Source organism: Rhopalosiphum maidis, chromosome 4 (genome assembly GCF_003676215.2).
Source record: "Rhopalosiphum maidis isolate BTI-1 chromosome 4, ASM367621v3, whole genome shotgun sequence".
NCBI lineage: Eukaryota > Metazoa > Arthropoda > Insecta > Hemiptera > Aphididae > Rhopalosiphum > Rhopalosiphum maidis.
Window position 1 is genome coordinate 28,390,777 of NC_040880.1, and position 25,514 is coordinate 28,416,290.

The window sequence follows — 25,514 nt, forward strand, 5'->3', positions numbered from 1 at the left end:
GAACTTATGTTTAGAGATTATATTATGAACTCGTATTCTACTATAATGGTGAATCGTCGTGGTGTGTGTAATAACTAATAATCATTCGTGTCAGAAAATTCGATTAAAACTGAGCCGCAAGCTCACATGCGTTAAAAAAATCCATTTCCGGTGATATCTTATCAGTATCCCAATGCTCGAGTACCCACCCTACTAAAATATTATGACTATGTATAATAGTCATGATGCTGATGGTAATTGCAATAATTTATAACATTACAATATTATGCTACGACGTCATCGAAGCATTAATTGACCTGACATGTTTTCCTCGTTGATGTATCGCAGTAAAACTCTAATTAACTTCCATATTACCTGAGTTTATTCGAAACACAGCCAGACGTATACAGTGGTAATAATCTTCGAATTTAAAATGGCTACGGTGTGGTGGTTTTGTTTTTTTTACCGCGAATCGTCAGAAAACACTAATTTTATTTTAAACATTTAACTACCTATATGTATTCAGTAATTCTATTGTGTTTAAAATAATATTTACTGAAGCAATAGTGTTAAGTAATACGCACTTAGGTGTAATACCTGTTCATGATTTTTAAAATACAGGTAAACTGATATATATTAACGTCGGTATTATTATGAGGCACAGTTTAACGATGATTTGATTTTAATGAGCCGTTTAAATTTTAGTGCCCCAAAATATATAACCTCTGGCTTAATGATGCGTTTAACGATGGTTTTAAGAACCTACAGTAGCCGTTACAGTCGATTGTCGTGAAGCTATATAATAAACATTTATTTCGTTTTTCAGATTATTATGGTTTAATAACATTTGACCCCGATTTTAAAAATATACACAATTTCGGAATGTATTATGAATACAACTCGTGACTGTGATTGTGATAAAAATGTTCGTATATTATGATATATCGTCGGGTTGATGTATGTTTATCCGCGTCGGTTCCGTTAAAGCAATAATTTTTTTGATTCCCTGTAATCAACACGTCATATTATACAGTAAATTATCACAAATCGTACGCGCCTTTATAAAATTATGCTGATAATTTATATTTATATAATTTTTATTCATTTTTATAATAGTATATAGAACCCTAATTAGTAACTTAATATGAAACCTAATGAATCGACAGCGTAATGCATACAATACACATATTTTTAGTAAATAACATTTATTATATATATATCACTTAAAGTAGTAATAATTATTAACGATTTGTAAATAATAATAACCATTAACGCGAATACACAACAAAATCATAATAATTGTTTGAAATATATAATATGTGCCTTATGTTACATTTTATATACCTATAAAGTCGAGTCATTGTGAGTATTTAATTTCAGCCCTTTAAATTACACGAGCTGGTCAAGGGTAGACTGCGAAAACTTTATGGTTATAACTTATAATAATGAATCGACATTTGTAAAAATCCCTAAAAGACATTTATGAATAGCCCACGCTATTATAATATATAAAATACGAGTAGTAGGTAACTCCTACCTATCTAATATATTTTTTACGTATCTATACAGAATACAGATCGATAATAAAAATGGGACAAAATGATTATATCAAACACGTAAAATAATTATGCAAATACGGTATACATAATATCATTACATAGGTATATGAATCATCATTATATATTTATATTATATTCCATTAACTATTCATTATTTTACGGTTTTTGAAACGCTCCGAATTCTAAATTGTTTTTATTATTTATTTTTATTATAAATAAAGGCTTTACTACGTTTACATTATATCTACATTTACAATAATACTACCGTATTTTAACTTAAATATGTTATTATTTTTTGTTTTAACTCTTCTGACAGTATATTGCGTTATTACAGCTATTTCACTTTTCACTGACGAATCAACGAGCTTATAGATGTTTGTACTCTCGTTTATTTTTGGCACGTTTCTGATCACTTGGACAAACTGCTCAGTGTGCCTAGAGTCACACTTTTACAAATTTTTTGTTGACTTAATTTACAAGTAAAAAGTAGAGGAGTGTGGCCCCGAATTATAACCACAACGATCATATTATTCTTCTGTTTCTTCCATGGCTTAATATAAAAGGTCAATTTGGCCACAACAATTTTGGCACTCGGTTTTCCTGAACCGCGACGCAGGGGAGCCGATGTTAAATACACAATGTATTTAAATAAAGTAAAAAAATATATGCGCGCGTGTGTGTGACTTAGTGTAGAATACGATGGTACGACAACACAAACTATCATTGTATTTTAATATGCGGAAGCTTACGGGACACCGGAAGTGTTGGCGCGACAGCAAATCAAATCGCGGTCATATCGCATGGTTTGACGAATTTTTGGGGAAAATCCAAAGAGCTAACAGTTTTTGAACGACGTTATTCAATTAAATGGATTTTATACAATTTGTTTCCTCACAAATACTAATAGATAATGTAATTGTACTTATGTAGTACGTATGAATTATGAATAATTTAAATGTGTGAAGTTGAGGGGCTAACTTCACACACATTATATACCTCTATACGAAACTCACGTTAACGATAAATTCTTTAAATTATTAATGAATATATATACTATAATATTGATAAACGTAATTAAAGTAAATAAGACTGCATATACATATGGTTTGGACTAGGTATTGATACAACACATGTGAGACGGTTGATCAGAGAATGTGATCGTGACAGTATATTTTGTAAGACTACGTTCCTTTCACGGTTGCTAAATTAAATTATCTACCTATACAATTAGTATAACGTCAAAAAAAAAATAAAAAAATATTTGCAGCGAGGTAATATTCGACGTAATAATATATCGGTTGATGGTAAATTCAAATTACGATCGAAATAATAATAAATACGCAATATAAATGTGTTTGATATTTTAGACTATATGCGTATGCCTTATACCTATGTTGTGTTGTATTGGTATATGTTTGCAAGGAAAAAAATCTGACACATAATCGCTTATACCTACCGTTATATCGCTGATTCATTACAGGTACCAGATACTGGTTTTTATAGGTATGCGCCAAATACGGCTTATGTATGCTGTATACTCATTATATAGTTAACTCTTTGTTTACATACATATATATATATATATATATATTATTGCCTTGTACGCGAATCAGACGACCGCGAGACGTATTAATCTATGAGCAGTCGGTCATCAATTTCACCGTTCACAAGCCGCTTTGAGATTAAAAATAAATAATAATATAATACCGCTTCGTAATGCGCGCGTGGTCGTTTCCTATTCCTGTTGCCGATGTATCTACAAGGCTGTGATTTGAAGAGGATGTTACCCGTATGTGCGGTGTGTGGACTTGGTCTAACTAACTCATAACACAGCAAATTTTACACTCAAAATAATACGTTTTACTCAATCATTTTTAATATTAGAGTAAATTTATTTATAATGGCATTTAAAAGTATGGATTGTATAGAGTCCCGAGCTGTATTTTTTTGATATTTTAATTTCGAAACAACTTATGTGAGCATTTCAAATTTCACGAAAATTTGTATCCGTAATAAAGGTTGTTTCCCTGTACCTACAACTGCACCAACGCGTAACGATGTTATGTTGACATCGCATCGGACAGAGACTGGATTATAGTATTGTTCCACACAATAGGCTCTGAAATGAAGTCGATCAATGAAAGTAAGAAATACACGTTTCGTGCGCGACAAGAACTGCAGGAGTATATAATATACAAAATAACAAACAAATGTCGCTCGGGCTTGTATTTAAATTCGTTATAATATTCCGATAACGCGTGTCGTTTTAAGCGCCGACCTTGCAATGGAAACCCACCCACGCACACACACGCATGCACGAGCAATAGTTCATTGTATGGTAATTTTTCGAACCTGTTTAAAGCAGGCGAGCATAAACATATAAATAATAAATAGAATGTCATGTATTTAAAAAAAAAAAAAAGTAATCCGTCGTCTGAGGGTGGTGGTGGTTGTGGTAGAGTTATAGCAAGAGTTTACGAAAAACAAATAGACCGTACAAATATTTTATGAAATAAAATAATATATTCATTCATGCGAGAATCATTTGTGTGTTGTCGATGAAAGAAAAGAACGAACGTTGCTGCGTCCGCCGCAGTCGTTTTCAATCCCAAGTACCGGAAAATTGAAAAACCCTGTTTAAATGATCTCGAATAGTATATCGAAAAAAGAAACATTACTTTAAATGATAACTTTTTACTTTGCTTAATTTGTCAATCATTATTTTACCATATTATAGACACAATTATTATGATTATGTATTGTGTATTAAAAAAAACCGATGCCCCCCAACTCGGGTGGAAGGTCGGAACAGTGGAGTCCATCGTTGATCTCAGGTACGCCACTGCTGCTGAGATGTTGTTGTATTAATATAATATTATACAATATGATTATTATTCATCTATTGTTGATATTTTAGGCAATTTAATCTGCCCGAAAACGATTATAATTAACTATATAAATCACTATTATAGATCTATATACCTACCGTCGTACTTTATAATATTGTACTACATTAATATAGTGGCAGAGGTCCGCTCCATACGAAATTAATTCGATTAAATCCCGCGTGCATGTGCGTGTGAGGTCTCGGCTCAGTGGCAGCAGTGGTGCTGCTCATTGATGCATTATTATTTGATGTATTTTCTCCGATATTTACAATATTTTTAATTACTACCTATATTGTATTAGTGTGTAATACGACGTATTCCTAACTACATATATATATATATATACTGCGACTGCGCTGCAGTTAAATACTTTAGTGTGATTTAGAAAGCTGTTGACATAACTTAAGAAAATCGAAACGTTTTTTTAAAAAACCTCCAATTAATTGGACAAACAATTTTCTCCCTGGGCTACATAACTGACATAGACGTGGATACGAACAATCGCATTAAAAAAAAAAAAAAATTGTCTACTATACTTAACGCATTCATTATAAAATATTGTCAAAAACACGCAGCTGCACCAACGCCCAGTAGCGGTTCAAATACCTTTTACCGTATTTCTTGTTGTTGTGATGAAAATTATGCAAACTCCATTCGATTAAATGTGACGCGGCGGCGTTGCGTGGGTGGCCGGGTGGGATATAACTAGTTTTAAATATGGTCCAAGGTTTTACTGTTCTAGTCAACGCGGTATTACGATAATAATTAATACCGTAATATGTTGGTACTGTATATGTTTTATATTTAGCTGTTGTATAATATTATAAAATATTGTCATTTCGACTCGACGGTTGCCAAAAATATTAACTATAATAATCATCATATGGTATACATACAAGTATATTATCCTATAATATACACACACATGAATGAATGAATAACCTATACTTGTATTATAATAGTGTATACAAACCGAATAGTGCAGTAATTGTCTCGTCCTTACCGGCCCGAGGGTGAATGCTGCGTGTATACCCTGGTTCAGTCATAAGCCTGTTGTACCTATACCGGACGTATTATAATATAATACTGTGATTAATACAATAATAATATAATTGTGTGTATGTCTAATTAATATGGGTATTCATCGGTGTGAATATCAAGCGAATCATTTCATTGTTCATCAGGATTCGCTCGAATAGCTTACCATCCGTCCGAGTCTTCAATAGTGTATGTAGGTAGGTAGGTAGGTATAATAAAATCAATCGTTCGTCTTCGCACTCGCGGGGTGTCCCCTATATAATATAATAATGTCCTATTTCGTTGTTTCTTTTTCATAATGGTAAAAACGATAAAAATCTATCCGGCGGGTATTAATGTATTATAATGTGCCTATATCATCAGTCTTATAAAACGCGTTTTGGGACACGCACAGACAGTGGTCTATCTGTCTCTCTGTCTCTGTCTCTGTCTCTCTCTCTCTTTCTTTAAATCAATTTGCGCGTCTGCACAAGCCAATAAAAGCGTAACTATTATTAGAGATTTTATATCGATTGGGGCAATTGATTTATACCTGAATGAAAAATTGTTTTTATTATTTTACATTTATTAATTATTATCATACTATAGTTGTTATCTGTTATATTATGTTATATATACACACACACACACACACACACATATATATATATGTATAGTTCTATTATTTATTGAGTTTGCAATTTAACAATTTAAATAAAAACTAATTATAATGTTAAAACGAGGTCTATGTATATACGTAATTTATCATGTTATTTAATTTAGGAAATTTATTGGTATCAAGTTCAAAATGTACCCAGTACCTACCCACTATAAAGTTACGCGAGACAATAATATACTATACAATAAGCACTAAAACAACAATAAGTTAAACTGCAAACTTAATTAAAAAAAAATAGTCTACTACGTTTTATTCATACGATTTTATATCTATGTGCGTCTGGTATTTGTATACATTCCACAGTAATATTTTTGCGCTCGCTTTTTTACATAAACGTGATTGCATCAAATGATTTTTTTCTGTGAAGACGATAGTTAAAAAAAAAAATATGCTAACGTCCTTACAAAAATGGGTAAAAAGCAATAGCTGCTGATATTGACAAGAATATCTCAAGGCTGGACACTGCAGCCATAAAGAGGAGACTAAATATTCCCGGGGTACTCGCATCGTTTTCTATATATTAACTATATGACTTATTCGAGGCGAAGGATTCACTTGAGCTCTACGATGCTGGTGATACAAATAAAGAATTTTTTTTCTCTATAAAACCTCAGAAAATGCGGAACATTCCGTATCCGGCGTCAATTATATTTCTTCAAACTAATAATTAGAGCGTTTATTTAATATATACGAAATATTTGAGTTTGATCAATAACTCAAGGAGAAAAGAAACAATAGGTATAAAAAATAATTATAAAATACCAGATAGACAGATAGGTCGCGTAGCTATTTATTTTTTCTTTGTTTCGTTTACGTTGACTTGCACTTGTCGTCGAGTTATCGACATCTATTGATTTTGTTTACTCGTATTCGACAGTCGGTTCAAAATCTCATAGCGACCATTGCGACCGATACCATCCGTGACAACTGTAGGGAATCCGAGTGTCTTGTGTTCTCGGGAAATTTTTTTATTTTTACTTTTATTTCCATCATTATAATTTATCGTACACAGTAAGTTTATATTCACTCATCTCGGGCGCGTGTTGGATACGCAACGAAATATATAAGTAGATTTTACGATATACCTACATATCATTATATAATATACAACATAATATTATCTGTTATTGAAGATATAATATCCTAGTTATATATATGCAATAGTGTATAATAGTAATAAACTAATCATATTAATAATTGTTATTTAATAACTATGTTTTTTACTTGCATACTATGTCTAATGGATTTAACCATTTAAAATTATAATTTTTTAATAATGTGTATTGTTATATAATACATTATATAGTTATATGACGTGTGATCGACTCATGTATTTTGATCGTAAAGCATTTGTATTAATATTCGATTATTTAGTGTATTTTATCGAGATTCACAACTCGGTGTATAAATATAATTAAGACATGACATGACCATTTATGCAATTGTATTATTAAAACTAATTAGTATAAACTATAAAGTATTTTTCTTTTCGTACGCACGCGCTTCTGTTGACACTGTAGAGCTCACACCAAACGCTCTTGGACGCTAGAAAGCTATATATAGGTACGTACTATAATTATTATGATATACATCACGGACGACAACTGCGACATATATTCACGCTCGGCAGCGAAACTTCCAACTTTGTCACCGACTGCAACAGGAATCATAATATTATTATTATCGTAATTACTATTTATACACAATGGTTATAATAACTTCAGCACAAACTCGCGCGTTTAAACACGCCAAGTTGTTTTATAAATTTAACGTAATAATAACGAGTGATATATACGGTATAATGTGTTTCATTAGCCCCGAACGGTGCACACATTTCGCACCGGAAACGTTCTATTTATGCTAATCGAACTACGTGGAAAAGGTAAAAAGAAACTTTACGGTTTTCGTATTGATATTATTTTATATTTCAATGATTCGACTAGATCCGATCCGACCCGACCCAATCGGTCAAGGCGTACATATAGGTACATATCGTCCAAGCGCTGGAAGGATACAAGACAAGGCACTTGTCTCTCTTGCTTCAAATATAATTTTAAAAATTGTTTAAATAAAAATTTCATTGATTTTTTAATTCAAGTATAGATTTTTTTTTACATATTTCATTTTATCATGCCCCTCACTGCAAATAAATTTCCCGCGGGCGTTCATGATACCGTCTTTACAATATGCACCGAAACCAACAAGGCGGTTATGGTATTGCAATGTGTCAAATTATACCTGTTTTCGCGTGATAAGTGATAACACGTATATCATAGATAGGATAGGTACACTGTTTATGTTTACCGACCGTTGCGAAGTAGTAGACGAAGGCGCGTATATCACGAATTTCCGTGACGAGAACAGTGAAAAGCTATATTATCGTCGTCTACAGCTAACTATATATACTTCTTGACGTGCATCTGATAGGTATCCGACGAGCGACACCATACGTATATTATTATAACAGCTGTGGTCGAGGTGGTAATAATGCGATAATCAAATTCTTCACGCACTTTCCTATACGAGTGGAATGCTCGGCGTTCGGTTGCATTAAATAATTTTGGCCTGCGGGGGCGCGCGACCGCGACACGTAGAAAGCTGACCCTGGTCTAGAAGAAATCGAGAGCAGTTGTTCAAGCCATGGGCACGGCCAAGGCAAACTTTTTTCTCCCTCCCTTCGCCTATCTCTTCTCGCCGTCCGTATTTACTATATCTATGGCGCTAAAATATACCTATATCATATTATTATTACCGGGATTTTACCGTTGCACGAGAAGTACGAACTCGGAGGAAATTTACTGCCGTGAATATGATTTCGATTTGAGTTAGACTAACCTTAGTAAGGTTACTCATCACAACACAATAAGTCTACTACTATACCTAGACACGTAGGTACCAAAATACCAAATAACGTACCGTGTTCTTCGATAAAAGACCCACCAATCCCGTGTACTATACAATATATATATATATATATATATAATTAATAATTTAAAATTATATATGTAACGTATATTGTTACGTGATTGAGTGCCGCGGCGCCGGCGAATCACACGCGTTTCGTTATGGTGTGATGTCGGGACAAGAGAACGACGAGAATGGGCAGGAGGACATCGCGTGGTCAATTCGTCGCGCTGCCCCCGCCGCCCCTCCCGCATAGAGTTTTGTGTATGAATAGAAAGAGACGCGACGAATGCGTTAGAAAATCGACTGCGATAATGTAGTACCAAAACGTAATCGACCTCCAGCGGACGAGGAACACCGCCGCCGCCGCCTCGGCCGATGGTAATGAACCGCCGCTGACCAGTGTTATTACAATATAATATATATTCGTGTTTATTCCATAATATATACAATATAGTCATGTATATTTTGTTCATACGTGTGGGTGGGTGGGTATGTGTGTATGTGTGCGAAATCGGCTCACGTACCGTAGATACACTGCTATATAAAATTAGATAATATACTGTACACGCTACAGCAAACCGCCGGTCATTTTCCCGCACATGATATTTTACACATCAGGATAATTCACCAAACACGGTTACCTCCTTTTTATTCTTCTTTAATAACGCAGTTATTCAAAATTTAAGTTTTGAAATTTTAAAATATACTTAAAATACATATTTTTAAATTCTCGACATTTTTTTGTACCACCCAAGAAGTTTCCTGTGAAGAAAACTTCTATTTTTAAATGGCGATCCGTTTTTAAACAATAAATTATTTAGCAGGTAGTTTTATCGTGACTATTGACGTATCAAAATCAACGTTATAAAGAGACTCTTGTTTTTAATATAGTAATTAGTATAGCTGAAAAACTACGTATTCGAATTTTAAGCTAGGTAAATCAACATTTTTAAAAAAATTGTCCACTAAACAATTTATAATAAAAAAGGAGGGTTCTTATTTGAAAAACATAATTGTACATTATCACATAATACCTACTCCTAAGTAGTACAAAAAAATCTCAAGGATTCCAAAATAATAGTCTTGATATGTATTTGAAAATCTTAAAAATCATTATTTGAATAAATTCATTATTAAATGTAAAATAGGGGTGAGCAATGAGCATGCCTGGTGAATCGCTTGGTACACAATATCATGTAGTAGTATTGTATGCTAAATGCTTTGCTCGGACGTTGCATCTTGCATGTATACAATATCTATTATAATGTGATGGTATATAGTAGAGATCGCTATATTTAATAACATACAACTTACACCGTTTACCTACGGCACGACAAAGTAGAAAATACTACGCGAGCAATTAATGGTTATACTAATATAGGCAGTGACGTGCACTGTTGAGAGAGGACTATAGAGGAGCACACGACGACGCGCATTAAGCAAACGCAATAACAGCTTAATAACAATGATAATAAGTATAATAACTATGTACAAATAAGACGACGTGTTTATTATATGCAATAGCGGGTAAACATGAGGCTGGATCTAATGTATTCAGCGGAGATCAAAGCAATGTAATAATGTTCGAACTGTCACATTATTTTATGTCCTGCAATATATCGTCGGCTTGTAACAAAAACTATCACCGTTCAACATCTAAAAAAAATTGTTTACCATTTTTAAAGATCGTGAAGTCGATATCATATTGATGTTATTAAGCCAAAAACAAAATACAAGAATGTTAAGATAAATAAATTCATCGTGGACCAACAATAGTCACTTCTTACGAATTGAATAAAATTTAAATTACTAATAATGTTAAAGATCGATTACGATCTAACTTTGTGTTAAAGTTGCAGTGTTTGCTTCGACTAAATGTTATATTTGAATACACTCGGACCGATCAGTTGACGCCGGACGAGAATTTCAATATTTTTAAAAGTGGATTAAAAATGCAAATTAATATATATGTACTTATACGCATATTTTTTCAAACTCTCGGAGATATCCGAATAATTCGATGATTTCTATTTAGCTAAAAGTAGAATAATTATTCTTCAACCAACTCCATTTGGTCGTCGCTAACTGAACACGTATTATATCGTATGGTACATAAATATGTCGATAGAAAAGAATAGAGTAAGAGAAAGAGAGTGAGAGAAAAGGGGGGGGGAGATAACAAATACAATATTTACGACGCATGAATTTTATTTTTCTGGCGGAAAAATCCTATACTTTGTGTAATATTATGCGTTTATTTATTATAATACTTTGTTTTTATAACTTTGTTGTTTGTTTTTCCGTTAAATAGGATTATGCGACTGCCGTTTTACGCGGAATTAACATAATATTTATCGATCGGGCGACCGCCCGCACGAAAACCATTAGAGCGGAACGGACTACTTTGTTTTTTAGCGGACAGGTCACGCGTAGGATTTGCGACTGTATAGGATCGTACATGACGAGGGAGATAGAACCGTTCGTCGTCAGAATTTGATACAGCCGCGGTGACGAAGACGTGGCGGCGTCAGCGTGGCTTGGGATTTTCAGAGTGTTTTATCATTCTTTATTTGCTTTCAATTCGGAACGTCGAACCGGTCCACGTATTAGAATGGGCGGGGACAGACGGTGGCGCCCGCACGTCCTTGGCCGGCCTCTGTGCCGGATGTGCGTGGAAGCTCCGCGGGAATATCCGCAACCGATTATTTACGACAATTATTAGATTATAATAATATATGTCATATAAGTATACATTTTCTAGACTACGAAACGCTATTTTTGATTTCTTCTGCATAATATTCCACTTCGAAAAAACGAGATTTTTTTTTTATCGACATGTTGTTTAAAAAAAAAAAATCGTCAGCGTTTAACAATTAACACAGCACACGTTTAACAAATTTATTAATTAGATTTTAGCAGTTTTTTTATTTTTCTTTGACATTTTATTTTATTATATCATATATACCTGATATGTTATGCAACTATGTTTTGTGTTAAAACAAAGAAATGACATTTACATTTATGTTTATATGATAAATTTATACACTTGATTTTAGGCATAATATTTTATACAGTTGCATAACACTATAACAGGATATTTTGAAGATTCGTAATAAAAAAAAAAGAAAAACCGATAGTTAGGTATATTATAATGTTATTACATCCGATCTAGCTCTACAACAACGATAGTTTTCGTTCTTTATACCCAATGAGTATAGGTATCATATAATAATTTATGCGTCAAAACTATCGTATCAAATGCGTTTGTATTCGTCGACTACAACAACAGTCAATGATAATTACCACTGCATTGCGCAACAACTATCCAATTGATTATGTGAACGCTTTGAGAAAGGTAGTCGATCGTGTGGTTGCGGATGACTCGTGTCATCGTCTAAGCCATCGAGAAAATATTTAGCTTAATATAACATACTCGTGTCTAACTATTGTAACAGCTCCCTACATACATCATAGCAGATATTTCCGAGTATACCGGAATGACTTCAACATCACTGCTGCAATATGTTTCGATAGTTTGGCCTTTGTGGTAGATCTGAGACAAATGAACCTTTTGTGACCGCATAGCTATACAACATTGTTATAACACATTATGTACGTACGACAAGGGAGTAACGAGACTGCCCTTGATTAACGTTACCTAATAGAGTCGTACACTTGTATACGAAAAACATCAAACAACAATCATAATGTGGTTGGTCATCTTTGTCATGATCGATGACAAGGTCTCGTCCATAATACGGTGTACTATATATCATAGGTTGGTAGGTATAAACTTCAAGTACTTAGTTATTTTCAAACGTATATAATGTCATGTTCTCAAACAATTCACTATAAACACAAACAATATATATATATATGTATACACGTATAATATTTTACGCACTTAATTTTGTTTGCGTACCAATGATGTAATTTCTAAACCGATAATGTTAGAAAATAGGTTTGAATGGTGCATATATTATACCGCAGTGATAATTGTTGTCTAAAACAACATTACCATTGCCTAACTGTAGTAATAATTGTTTATTTCAAAAGTCAACTGCTGCATGGTATTTGAGGTTAATCACCGAGTTAAAAAGTTATCGGAAAAAAAGCATAAACGTGATGTATACATGGACTGAATTTCGCAACTCGGACCTATTGTATACGTACTATATTTTATTATGTGGGTACCTACCGCCTACATTTGCTTTATTGGTTCGCGGTGTCTACGACTTTTGTTGCGTTTATTATTGCAGATGGATTGTGTTTGTCGCATTAAAACCTTGTAACCGGCGTATTATGCGCGTGTTGTAATCCGCCGTCGGATCGAGTGCAGACAAATTCGCTCAGACCTCCTCTCGCATACCCGGACGATAAATGTGTAATAAAATTATGTAGTGAGAAAAATAATAATATAACAAGTACGCCTGCCTCGGTGTACGACATTCGCGCGCGTCGTACACTGTATAATTCATACATATTTCATACTGCATTCAACTGTTATGACTTCGACTTTATAATAATAATATATTATTACACAGTGTTTTTTCGTATTTTTTTTTATTAACGTATATTGGTATTGTTTCTGTTACAGCCGGTAGACGTCGAGGACTCGAAGCTAATGATCAATGAAGTAAGTGCACACGTGACGTGACGAAAACTCATGCAATTATTATATTACATTTAGACGTACCAGTTTTATAATAACATATCGAAACTGGCTCGGAGAACAATATAATAATTTGTGGATTGCGTATTGGGTAACTAATAATATATATTCTTAAAATCCGAATCCGCGCGTTATAATGATAATAATGTATATTATATTGTATGTATACAATATACTACACAATAATATACGGTAGTACTATTAACGCATTTTAAAACTATGTAATGATGTTATACGCATACGTTCACGTATTCGACATCGCCTATTTGGCTATGTATAATATACAACGCGTGCCACTGGAGTTATGAAATCTATACATTATAATACCATCATACACCATGCACGGCATTATAATATTATTATATTATACAATGGCGTTGTTAATATTTTGTTTTGGGTGGAGAGGGGGGCTAATAATTCGTTATGTGTAGAAGGGACTTAATTAGGATCCCGCACAAGTTTGGTAAGCTGATGCCGTGCAAGGTATATAAGTATAACGTTTTAGTCTTGTGCAGTGTTATCTTCGAACAAATTACAATTGTATAGGTATACGATGGGTACGTCTTACGTATTACGTTCACGGAACGCTGAGAGCGTTTTTAAATTTTCTCGAAATTTCCGGGAGGGATGTGTTCTATTCAATCCCCCGAAGTTTACGACACTAATATTATACACTAACGGGGTCGAATCGATATGCCTATATAATACCGCGGTCGTGAACGTGCGAACGAAAACAATGCGCACTGCACAGCACAGCGTGGACCGGCTGGTTATTATGTGATAATTTAGCAGTCACCTCGGCAAAACTATACTTATAAACGCTACTCGCCCCCGCTCCATAAATGTACGGTGCACCATATTAATCGACATAGCGCATACACATAATAGTAGGTATAATAATAATTATTATTATTATATTGTACACATAATTAACTATGCCGCCGACCTGTCGCCACTCTCCGGTACGTATTTTATTCTAATTTATAGTTTCGCAACGACTTTTGTGTTCACGCGACAAACGCTCTATGTACAATGCGAATATTATAACACTGTACGCATATTAGCGCGGAGACCTTCGGCCCGCTGCAGCAGACGGCTTCGTACGAGTAGTCGTCGTCGCAGCTGAGTGGACACGGTCGTCGTTGCGATTCGTCGTATACACCTAAACTAAAAACGAAAATATCTTACAAAAACTTCGACGTTAATGATCACTTTACACGGAGACAGAGATAATTAAATAATATCTGGAGGGATGGGAAGGAGATAAAAGAAATACCGTATCCGATAATCACGTCAGACCTAAACAGCTAGTGTGATAGTGGTGCGAATAAAAAGTGTCTCGGGTCTCTAATCCTGCAGTAAATAAATAACATAAGCACGCCTGCCACGTAATATTGTAAAATATATACGTACACGTCGTACAATATACTGCACGGTTTGTGCACAAAATCGCTGTAACGGCTGACCTTAAACAATTTAAACGCGCGCGTATTTCACTGCTGCGGGTCTGTTTTTTTTCTTCTACTGCAGTTCCCAAGTCCACCGTCGTTATTTTAGTTTAATCCACATTGTTTTTTTATTATTATTATTATTATTGTTGTTGTTCGTCAGACCGAGGTACTTGACCGAAAACGTATGCATATACACACACACGCGCGCGCGCGCGCGCACACACACACACACACACACACTGCACACGTAGGTATATACGCGACGACGACGAACGGCTCGTCCTCAATTATCCGCGTGTAAACGAAGATGACGACTACAATATTATGTATAATATTATACGTATGTAATTTATGTATACGATACGACCACGTCGGATGTCAATACGACGCAGCAACGAATTTACGACGATGATAATAATAATCACCCTGATATACGCTGACGCGTGTGTTAGACGTCTCACATCTGTACGTAATTTAATAATAATAATAATTTAAAAATATTATGCCGTCGCGTTTTTTCTGCACAGATTGCTCGAACATAACGTTTTTAATACATCGTGGGCTATGACGCGAGTAGTAATAATAGAATCGACGTAACTAATACGTTTCCGTCGTTTCCAGATAATAACCAAATATTTTTTTATTATTTTTTTTAATTAACTACTTTTCAATGTACGGATATACTTTTTAGAATAAAAGGAACTAATTATTCACAATATAAATAATAATGTATAATATATGAATACATTATACATATATTTTTAGTAATTAATATACATTTAAAATGCATTTTATTGTAATTCCAAAGACGTTTTTGTTATTTGTATTCTAGTGGATCTATTGTGCCAATAAATACCCAGTCCTAATAATAATAATTATTATTATGTACATATATTTTAGTTTTCATTGCCATGCGAATAATATTAGTGCATTGACACGACGAATTGATTTGTCTTGGCATAACTTTTATTTATTTTTTCGACAGTCATTATTTGAAGATAGCATTATCGTGTGATTTTGTTTCGACGTCGACCGTGGTTGTTTTGGACGAAAAAAACGTACCATCGGTCGATCGCGTCACTACAATTATTATATTATGATACGTCGTCGACGTCAGTTCGATTTAAACGCCACTGCGCACCGTTGGCAATAATGCTCAACTTATTATACATTTTGAATTATGATATTATATACTATATAATACGTGTAAGACGACTAAGACGTTTACGACACAATAGAGACGTGTAGTAGTGGTAATTTGATCTGTCTGTTATCAGCGGTAATGTCATTCAAAATATGATTCGTGGGTACTTTACATCCTACACATAATACTGCAGCAGTGGCGTGTTCAGGATTTTGATTTGTCAAAGCTTATAATTTGTTGTGAGGGGGAGGCTTGACTAGATATTGTCTAGGATTGCTCGTAAGTTAAGTTTGGCGATTTGAATACATGATCACATTTTACGTAATACGTAATTCGCAGAACGCTGAAAGCATATAACCCTCCCCCTCAGTCGTATATTCGGTCATATAGCGTATACACAAGCTGCGACTGTTATCGGCGGTATAATGTCATTAAAATAACGATTTCTATACATTATATCCTACACGGGTTGTTGCAAGCGCACTAATATTATATAGCTGTCGGCCATCGCCACTGTTGCGGTAATTCGCAACGGCGAAGTCTATGGATGACCCGGCGCGACGGAGTCTTTGCCGCGTGGAAACGCGTTGTGTCGTGATCGTCTGCTTGCAGTGCTGCGGTTGTCGTTTCTCTTCCTCTTCTTCCGCGTCTATAATACTGTTTTACCACGCAGATATACCGCACAATCTATGTATCGTATATACTCTCAGACCCGACGGCGACTTTCATGTGTACGCGCCTCCCATTCACGTTCGTCGTGCATTTAGGACACACGAAGTTTGTTCTTTACAAGAAAGAAAAACGAATCGCATACACTATTGTCGAATTTTTTCACGGCCATCTGAAAAATTTTTTACTGTAAATTCCGTTATAATTTAGACACTTGTATAACATATAGGCAAAGTACTTTTATGGTTCGGTGTAACGAAGGCCAATGTCACTATGTTGTGATATTTAGATATAGATATATGTTTAAAAATTATTAAATACGATGAGCAACTTAACATACACGACTTACCATTTTAATTTTAACAAATAGTAAATGACGTTATTAAAAAAATAAAAAATTATAATAAGACTTTTTGATTTTGCTCTTTTTTCACTAAGCCACAGCCATGTGTTGTATCTTTGATACTGTGATCAGTCCATAATCGCGGGGCAATTCAATGAAAACAACGTTAAATGGTGTAATTTTATGTAGTCTGTAATCGTTTGTTATCTGTTTATCATTACCGATAACAAATTATACATTACACAAACTTCTTTATATTGCAGATGGTACAATAATATCATTCGTTAAGTGATAACAATTATTACCTAATACAGATCAAGTTTTACGGAACGCTAATAAAATTATTGTTTTATAAAAATGTCTTTCTTTCCCACATTTAACACGAATTTTCTGAACATTATTTTTACGCACAATTCCGACGTTATGCGTATCAAGATGCAATTATAATAAATTACCACTGTAAAAATAATGTACCAGCTGCAGTAATCTCTGTGCATAGCTGTTTCTTGAGCTCCCGAGTAGATAATACACACGTGCGAAGTATATTTGGAGCAGAAAAACAATCCGGCAAAACGCCTATCTATAATTATAATAGAATATCGTGTATATATACTATTATTATATCATCATTATGTTACTTAGACTTAATTGATTGTAGCTATATAGATATAGGTTATAAAATATTAGCGGACAATTTGGTATTTGATTCGAAATGATTAAAAATTAGTTCAAGTTATGCTTTGCAGGTTTATCCCAATTGAATCTTCAATTAAAAACGAACGGGAATTAACATCTTTTGGATGTCTCAAAGTAGGAGCTATTCGTGCACTTAGCGGATTTGCAATAGGTTCAGATTATAGGCCCAAATAGCATAGGCTACCCGTGTCGACTCTGATTTAAATTTATAAATTAGTTGTAGAATAAAATATAAAAGTAGCTGGTGTAATTGATCACGTTGTTTTATACACTATAAATTATTACCAACTGTAGTTACGCTTTAAACCCAGAAAAAAAACCAATTCAATTTCTGAAATGTATACACCGTCTATTTAATAGTTTAATACATATTGTTATAATAATAATTAACAATTTATTTTTCCTTGATAAAAATGTGTGCACAGATACTACGTATCTAGAAAGTTTGTAAACGTTCTGTGCATACAGACGAACATGCAGTAAATAAACCTATATTTCAACTTTCTAGACACACTATACAATATTATACAATATACATAATACACACGTACATATATAGGACATTGTTATATTAATTCGAATCCATTCGTTTAGAATGATTTATTTTAAGTAAACCTATACAAATTCAACAGTTTATCAGTGTATAATTTACAACTATACGTAAACCGACTACCGACAGTCAATTATAATTATATTTACACATTTTAAAATGAAACTATACCTATATCTTATAAACATCATATTATTGGTATTAAATAAAATAATTAATAGTATTGCAAATCATAATGAAATATAAAATGTTTTTTCGAAATAATTTCGATATAATATAATTAAATATATAAAAATATATGGTTCTAATCATACGTTTAAAATAAATTGTATTTTGCATACATTTACACTATATTATTGTTAGTTCAAAAACGAATGTCGGGATACCCTATAAATTGCCAACGGAGAACGATAAACTGATGCCAAAAACCATTTAATTCAGATTTTAGCATAAGAGTACAATATTGTTTTGTACGTTTATGTATGTATATGTGATTGTGAGGTGTCTGCATTGCAGTGTGTCCTTTGGCATAAAATCGAACAACATTTATAGAAAATTAAATTTGCATCAGATGGACGGCACAATAAATAATGCACGACAACATTTTGGAGGGAAAAAGTATGTTGCAGTGGTGTCAACGAATCGTGTCATTTTCTCGTCGGCAGTCCGAACGGTATACATATTTAAACGCGTAATTTTCTATATTTTTATTTTTTATTTTTTGGTATTCATCGTGGACAAAAGTTCAAACAGATCGATGCGATCTGAAATGCTCAGTCTGAAACATTTCTCGAAGTATCAAATCTGGATGGAAATAACGTATATGGCCGTTTAAGGACGGTAAAAAACCTGACGTGGTACATATTACATATACTCACGTAGGTTAGGTTGTGACGACAGCCGCGCTCAGGACGTGCAGATATTGTTAGGAGTTAATATTTTTCTCTCCCCCGTACACGTGAGTTTACTGTCACATTTTCCCGCTGTATTCGGACGGGACTGAAAATCGGGTTAAATTGCGTTTTCGAAAGAGGAAAAAAGGAAATAGAATACACATTATATAATATATTTCAAACGTCACATAACCGTCTCGGTGGACCTTTGGGCGCGCAGTTAGCTGATCACATCGATGTCACGGCGGTATAATGTATATTATAATATTCACCGGTTTCTCCTTTCTGTAATTTGTGAAAAAAAAACACGAAATTGTCACAAACGAGACAACACTACCCAATGGTTACCCGAAATAACATCTAGTTGTTAAGGGAGAGAGGGGTAGAGATCGTTTAGGGGCCAAAAAAACCGTGACATCCAACACACGCCCCTCTAAAAAAAAAAATCATCACGAACATCAAATATTGATCACGTCTCCTCCCCCCCATATATTTGTACGCCTTTAATATACGCGTATGACTGAATAGTGTATACGCATTGATGCCGTTTATTGTACACATTACACGATCGTTGTACCTGAATTATTGTTATTATTATTATTATTATTCAACCGGTAAACGGTTTTAGTTTCGTGTGCGCGTTGAGTAACGACACGGCGATTATACGTATAACGTATTAATAGCTATTAATGTTATATTATATAGCAGTGGCGAAGACGCGTTTGATTTTGCATTTTACGTGCCGTAGCTTTTTTTGCCGCGGACTACTACCTAAAATACGCAGTAATACGCGTCGCGCGAGTACCTATACAATATAGGCAGTAGGTACGAGTTTTCTCTCCGACAGCCGCCGAGTTTTACATAACGTCGTTATTACGCAAATTTGATAAAATATACACATTTATTTTGTGTATATATATATAAATATACATTTGTGATATTATTTCGTTTTACCAAACGAGTCGGACAAGTGACAAAAAAAAAAAATAATAATAATAATAATAATAAAAACTAAACGTAATACATACGACTAATGCAGTTAGATTTTTTAACGGAAAAGAAATATCCGGTCCGTGACATTAAGCGCGTAGGTGCCTATAACCGCAGTATATTATAACCGCTGCGTTTAAAGGTTGTCGGATGAAAGTGATGATGTTCCTCTCGAATTCGCAGCAAATAACAATGACCAACTGTAAGACCATCTAACCTAATTGCAGTACATGACTTGTACGCGCGAATAATGTATATATAGTGTGCGTGTATGAGAGAGTGTGTTTACTTTGTCATGTATTAAATGAACCCTTTTTTATATTTGTGAATCATTCTGATTAACATGGAAATCATTTTTCCACACAGACTAGAAACCATATATTATATTGTCATTAACACGCACGCCAATGTTTTCCCTGAATAATGAGAAAAATACCGCTTTTCTAGTTCAAGGCAATCGTTGAACCGAGTGACTGCATTTATATTTATGAATATTTGACTTTAAATATTAAAATATGAAATATATATATATATATATATTATAAAAAATGGGGAAAACGTAAGCGTATCGAATTTAACAAACGAGTCTTTAAATATATATATATATGTTTTGTTGATATATAAATAAAATCTCATTAATTGGAACGTATTACCATTAGATTATGTTTAGAAGACCTATAATACTTTTATTTAATGAAAGCAATTATGAAGGTCCCATTAGAAGTCATAATATAAGTCACAAACTAATTTGTATATAAATATCAACTTGTAATAATATTAGTATAAGAATCAAACTAAATTAATACTTACTAAAAATATCTATTAAAGTATATATTATCCGAAAAAAATGGCTTATACGACAATAATACCTTTATGTTTAAAATGGTCAATGAAATAAACTTCAATGCACAATATAGTCAAAAAAGAAAGCATAGTTATTTATAAACAGCTGATTAACTGGTATGTGTATGTTTGAAAACTAATCAAATTTTAGTATGTCAGTGTCTTGGAGTTTTAAATGACAATCGCTTACTGTTACCAGTATACACACGATGATCACCAGCTATATTTAAATATTATTTTAAGAGAATCGTAAATTCCATTGATCCGTGAAAACATATTGATTAAAATACGTATAATTATTCGTTTCAGTTGAAATGTGTTGACGTATTGTTTTGATCAATTAATTTATTCTGAACACAGTTTTTTTTTTTTTTTTGATAATGGGTTTTTGAAGAATTCTGATTGTATTAGTCATCAAATTACCTTCGGAATATTTGCAATGTTAGGGTGACTAATTTGAATACGGAATTCAGTTTTTAATTGAATACCATTGCTCGTGTTTTGTTTTGCTTTTTTCTATTCTCGTAGTTATATTCTACACTTGTAAGAAAAATTAAGCCTATATATATTGGATATCTTAAGTAGACGCTTTATTATTTGATAATTTCTATTTACAAATGAGTTAAAAATTAACATAATGCACTTTATAATAAAATAGAAAAATTACCTTAGCATATTATTAACAGCTGTTATTGTAACACGTTTAAAATAAATTAAAAATGATTGTCTATAAGAAATATTTAAATTAGGTGGTAAAAAAGTATTTAACACGACCTTAAATGGGCTAAATTATTTGAAAAAAAAAACAAAATATTATAATGTACAGCATACCGTGTACACGTGTATATTATTATATATTATAGTGTTATGGATCTATAAAAATGAAAAATACCCATTTTAATAATTAACCATGATTCATGAATGACCCTCTACAGAACATTTAAATCAGCTATAACATTTAAAATTCAACTTAATACCTGTAATACTTCATTATAATATATATATATTATATGAATAAGTATCTTTTTATATTTCATATTTAGGTAAGAGCATCATACAAATAAACTATTTTAATTTTATTTTCTTTGATAGAATAATAGCCGATCGACAAAGTATAATAGTGGGAGGGGGAGAAAGTCGTGACTACCCAAGTGGCGTCTGGCGTATGGCGTATTGCGCATACTGCAATTATTTGGCACTGTGATCGTGCGCAATGTATTTTCCACCATTCCGACTTAACGGTACACTTATTAAAAAAAAAAATTAGATGGATAACCTCTGTAAACTAAGGTGAATAGAAAACGATTCTCGCAAAAGTGTGTAGATCTCAGGTACGCATTTCTAAATGAATCGTAATAATTGTATTAACTCTCAACAGAGCTTATAGAAAACCTATTATATTAGCTAACATTTTTAATACAATTTTAGAAATAGTTTGTTAAAATTTTATTGAAAACAAAATATATTGTCACCGTTACTTGGTTGTTTTACGTATAATCACTAAAGCCCATTTTTTACTGGATAATTTTTATACATAAATACTAACTAAATAATAAATAGTACTAATTCATAATATACCGTTAATTTAATATTGAAACGCAAATTTTTGTTTGTATTGGGTCACGTATAATTATTCTTATAGGGATAGACACCTCTGCTGAATAAATAATTAAAATTTATTTTGAAAATTTAATAGAAAATGAACAAAAAAATAAGTCATTTAAGACATTTTAGGTTTAAAAGCTAGGTATTTGGTTTAAAGTTTGAGTTACTAATCATTGATATAAAATGTGGCATAATAGTAGATGGTTTGAGCAAACATAGACAAAATAACTAAACATCGTGTATACATAATTAATAATAAGTAAACACGAGAGAAACGCGAATATACACAAGTCGATTAGTCAATCGTGAAGTTAGTGAGCCCTGAAAGGCAAATTTTTTTTTTGTGTGGACTTATAATTATATGTTTGCGTGGTATAGCGGACATGCGATTTCTGATTCAAACACTTTACACTTTTAACCCTTATGCGCCGCGTGTCGGATAATGGTGTGAAAAAAAAAACAAACACGTGAGGAGAAATCTCCTCAGCAATACGGTACTGTCTAAATGGATAGACAACCTAACTCGGACGAGATCAGAATATAATTCAATGCAAATGACATGGCACAGAGGCGTAGACAATCGACATAAATGTAAACCGGCCCCATCGTGTAATGTACGCATGTGCTATTTAGCTGAATCGATATTATATTGTTATTTCGATCGGGATTTATACAGGTCGCATTCGATCTATACACACGGCGCATGGCATTATTATTATATACCGCGCATAATATGTATAATAATATATTATTATGATTTGTATCACTTTTAGGAGAAATATTTGGCACGTGGGCTTAATATAATATCGCTGTACACTATAACGATCGGTATAATTCAGTCGTTAAATATGTATCGACGACAAACGAACATTCTAATCTCTAGGTCACGCGTAAATAATAATAACACTATTAATAAAAATATATTGTGTACGAGAACATCGAATGTTGCCATACAATTACGAGTATGCCATCCAATATTGACAACCTATTTGTTAAGTATACATGCAATACACATGCAATATAATATCATAAATTATTATCATAAAATCCGAATACGTGAATTTACTCGTACGCTCATTTTTTGTCTAAATATTGAATCTATTAGTTTTGTCTAATTTTAATCACTATAAATCTTTCTGAAATCGATTAATTGATAACATGGTACCCGTGGATCGTACATTATCCGCGTGATACGCTGTGCAGTTTAGCGTAACGCCTCGCGAGACCAAAACTCTTCGTAAACCGACACGATCATCGGAAGTCAAACGACGCCCACAAGTGCCGGATCGGCGTACGAACGCGTTTTAGTGACTGCAGCTGACCGTTATATGCATATAATATATTAAGTCACCATACCAGCTCCTTAGTTCCACCGGGACGTGATACATAAGACGTTATATCGTCATCACACCGACGTCCCGGAAACGATTGTTATTACCATGAGGTTTTGGCGTCACGCGCGCGTGTGATTCGGAGATTCGCTATCCCCTCCCCCCGTCGGAACATAATAAAATATTATACACGTCGTCTGTAATCGGGTATTTATGTAAATATTGTCGTATGTTTCAGGTTCGGTAATGGTGTACAAGACGTCGTGGCTAGAGAGCAGTTTAGATTATGCTGACAAGACGCAACTGGCTACTACGACTCAGTGTCGTTTTGAATGTAGCCGTATTGTTCTATTTCGGGTCCTACTTGACCATCGGGTATGTGAAACGATGACAACGGCGATGACGATACCCTTCGCTATCGTCCTACGTCAAGTGTTATACTGAATCTATTCAATCCGTTAATCATCGAGTGTATTATACATGTATTATAATACTCTACGATTAACTGTTTATCATTGTATTATTATATAATAACCGTTATGTAATGTTTCGAAACGGTTTTGTTCTTATAGAAATGGAAACTCGGAAATTGTGGAGGAGGTGCAGATGTCCGGAAGGAACTTGGCCTCCTTCGCCGAAATCCCTCAAAACGGGGAAAAAGAAACGGCGGCGTATTACTACCAGAGCGCGTCCGGCGGATCAGCCAACTATCCTGAGTTAGCGCTTTTGGCCAGCATACAGCCAATCGCCGGACAACCACAGCAACAACAACAACAGGGTTCATCCGTCCAAACACCAGTCCAAGGTACGTCATACAAAAAAAAATGTATAATAATAAAAGTTGTACAATGTACAATGTTAATAATTTCTATATTTCCGTATTTACCCGCGAGAACGCAACTGAATGCCATTCCTTATTCGGTTTTAGAGTAGGTATGCCCGTCGTGTTGAATCGTTTATTTAAACATTTATTTTAACATCCACTTCACTCGCATCCACTTGAAAAGTGTATTATGTACAGTACACAACATGGTTGATATTATATTATTATTATAGACACTATCAAACCTCCTCCCCTCATTACGTCCACTTATAACCTGCTCTTTCCGCACAACAAAAAACAAACTCGCAAACTCATGGCAAATACACTAACCTCCCACCTGACCCGACGTGGGGTTTCCCGTAGACGGCAAATATATATGTATATATATATATATATACATAGCTGCTGCCCACGATGACACGCTTTAGTATTATATAATATTATTAGTATCATATGTACGCATGTATCCCCGACC

General features: G+C 33.7%; 1 protein-coding gene across 2 annotated transcripts in view; it reads left to right on the top strand.

Annotated features, from left to right (window-relative positions):
* The window catches only part of LOC113548011 (beta-1,4-glucuronyltransferase 1), a 65,868-nt gene that overhangs the window by 20,427 nt on the left and 19,927 nt on the right, over positions 1-25,514 (top strand). The window contains exons 2-4 of one of the 2 annotated variants that reach the window (XM_026948643.1): positions 13,627-13,665; positions 24,455-24,591; positions 24,789-25,021. In XM_026948643.1, coding sequence (XP_026804444.1) covers positions 24,503-24,591; positions 24,789-25,021 — 322 coding nt within the window. In that variant the 5' untranslated portion in view covers positions 13,627-13,665; positions 24,455-24,502. Of the gene's footprint in view, positions 1-13,626; positions 13,793-24,454; positions 24,592-24,788; positions 25,022-25,514 lie in introns of both variants that reach the window. The other variant, XM_026948644.1, reaches the window with a different exon arrangement.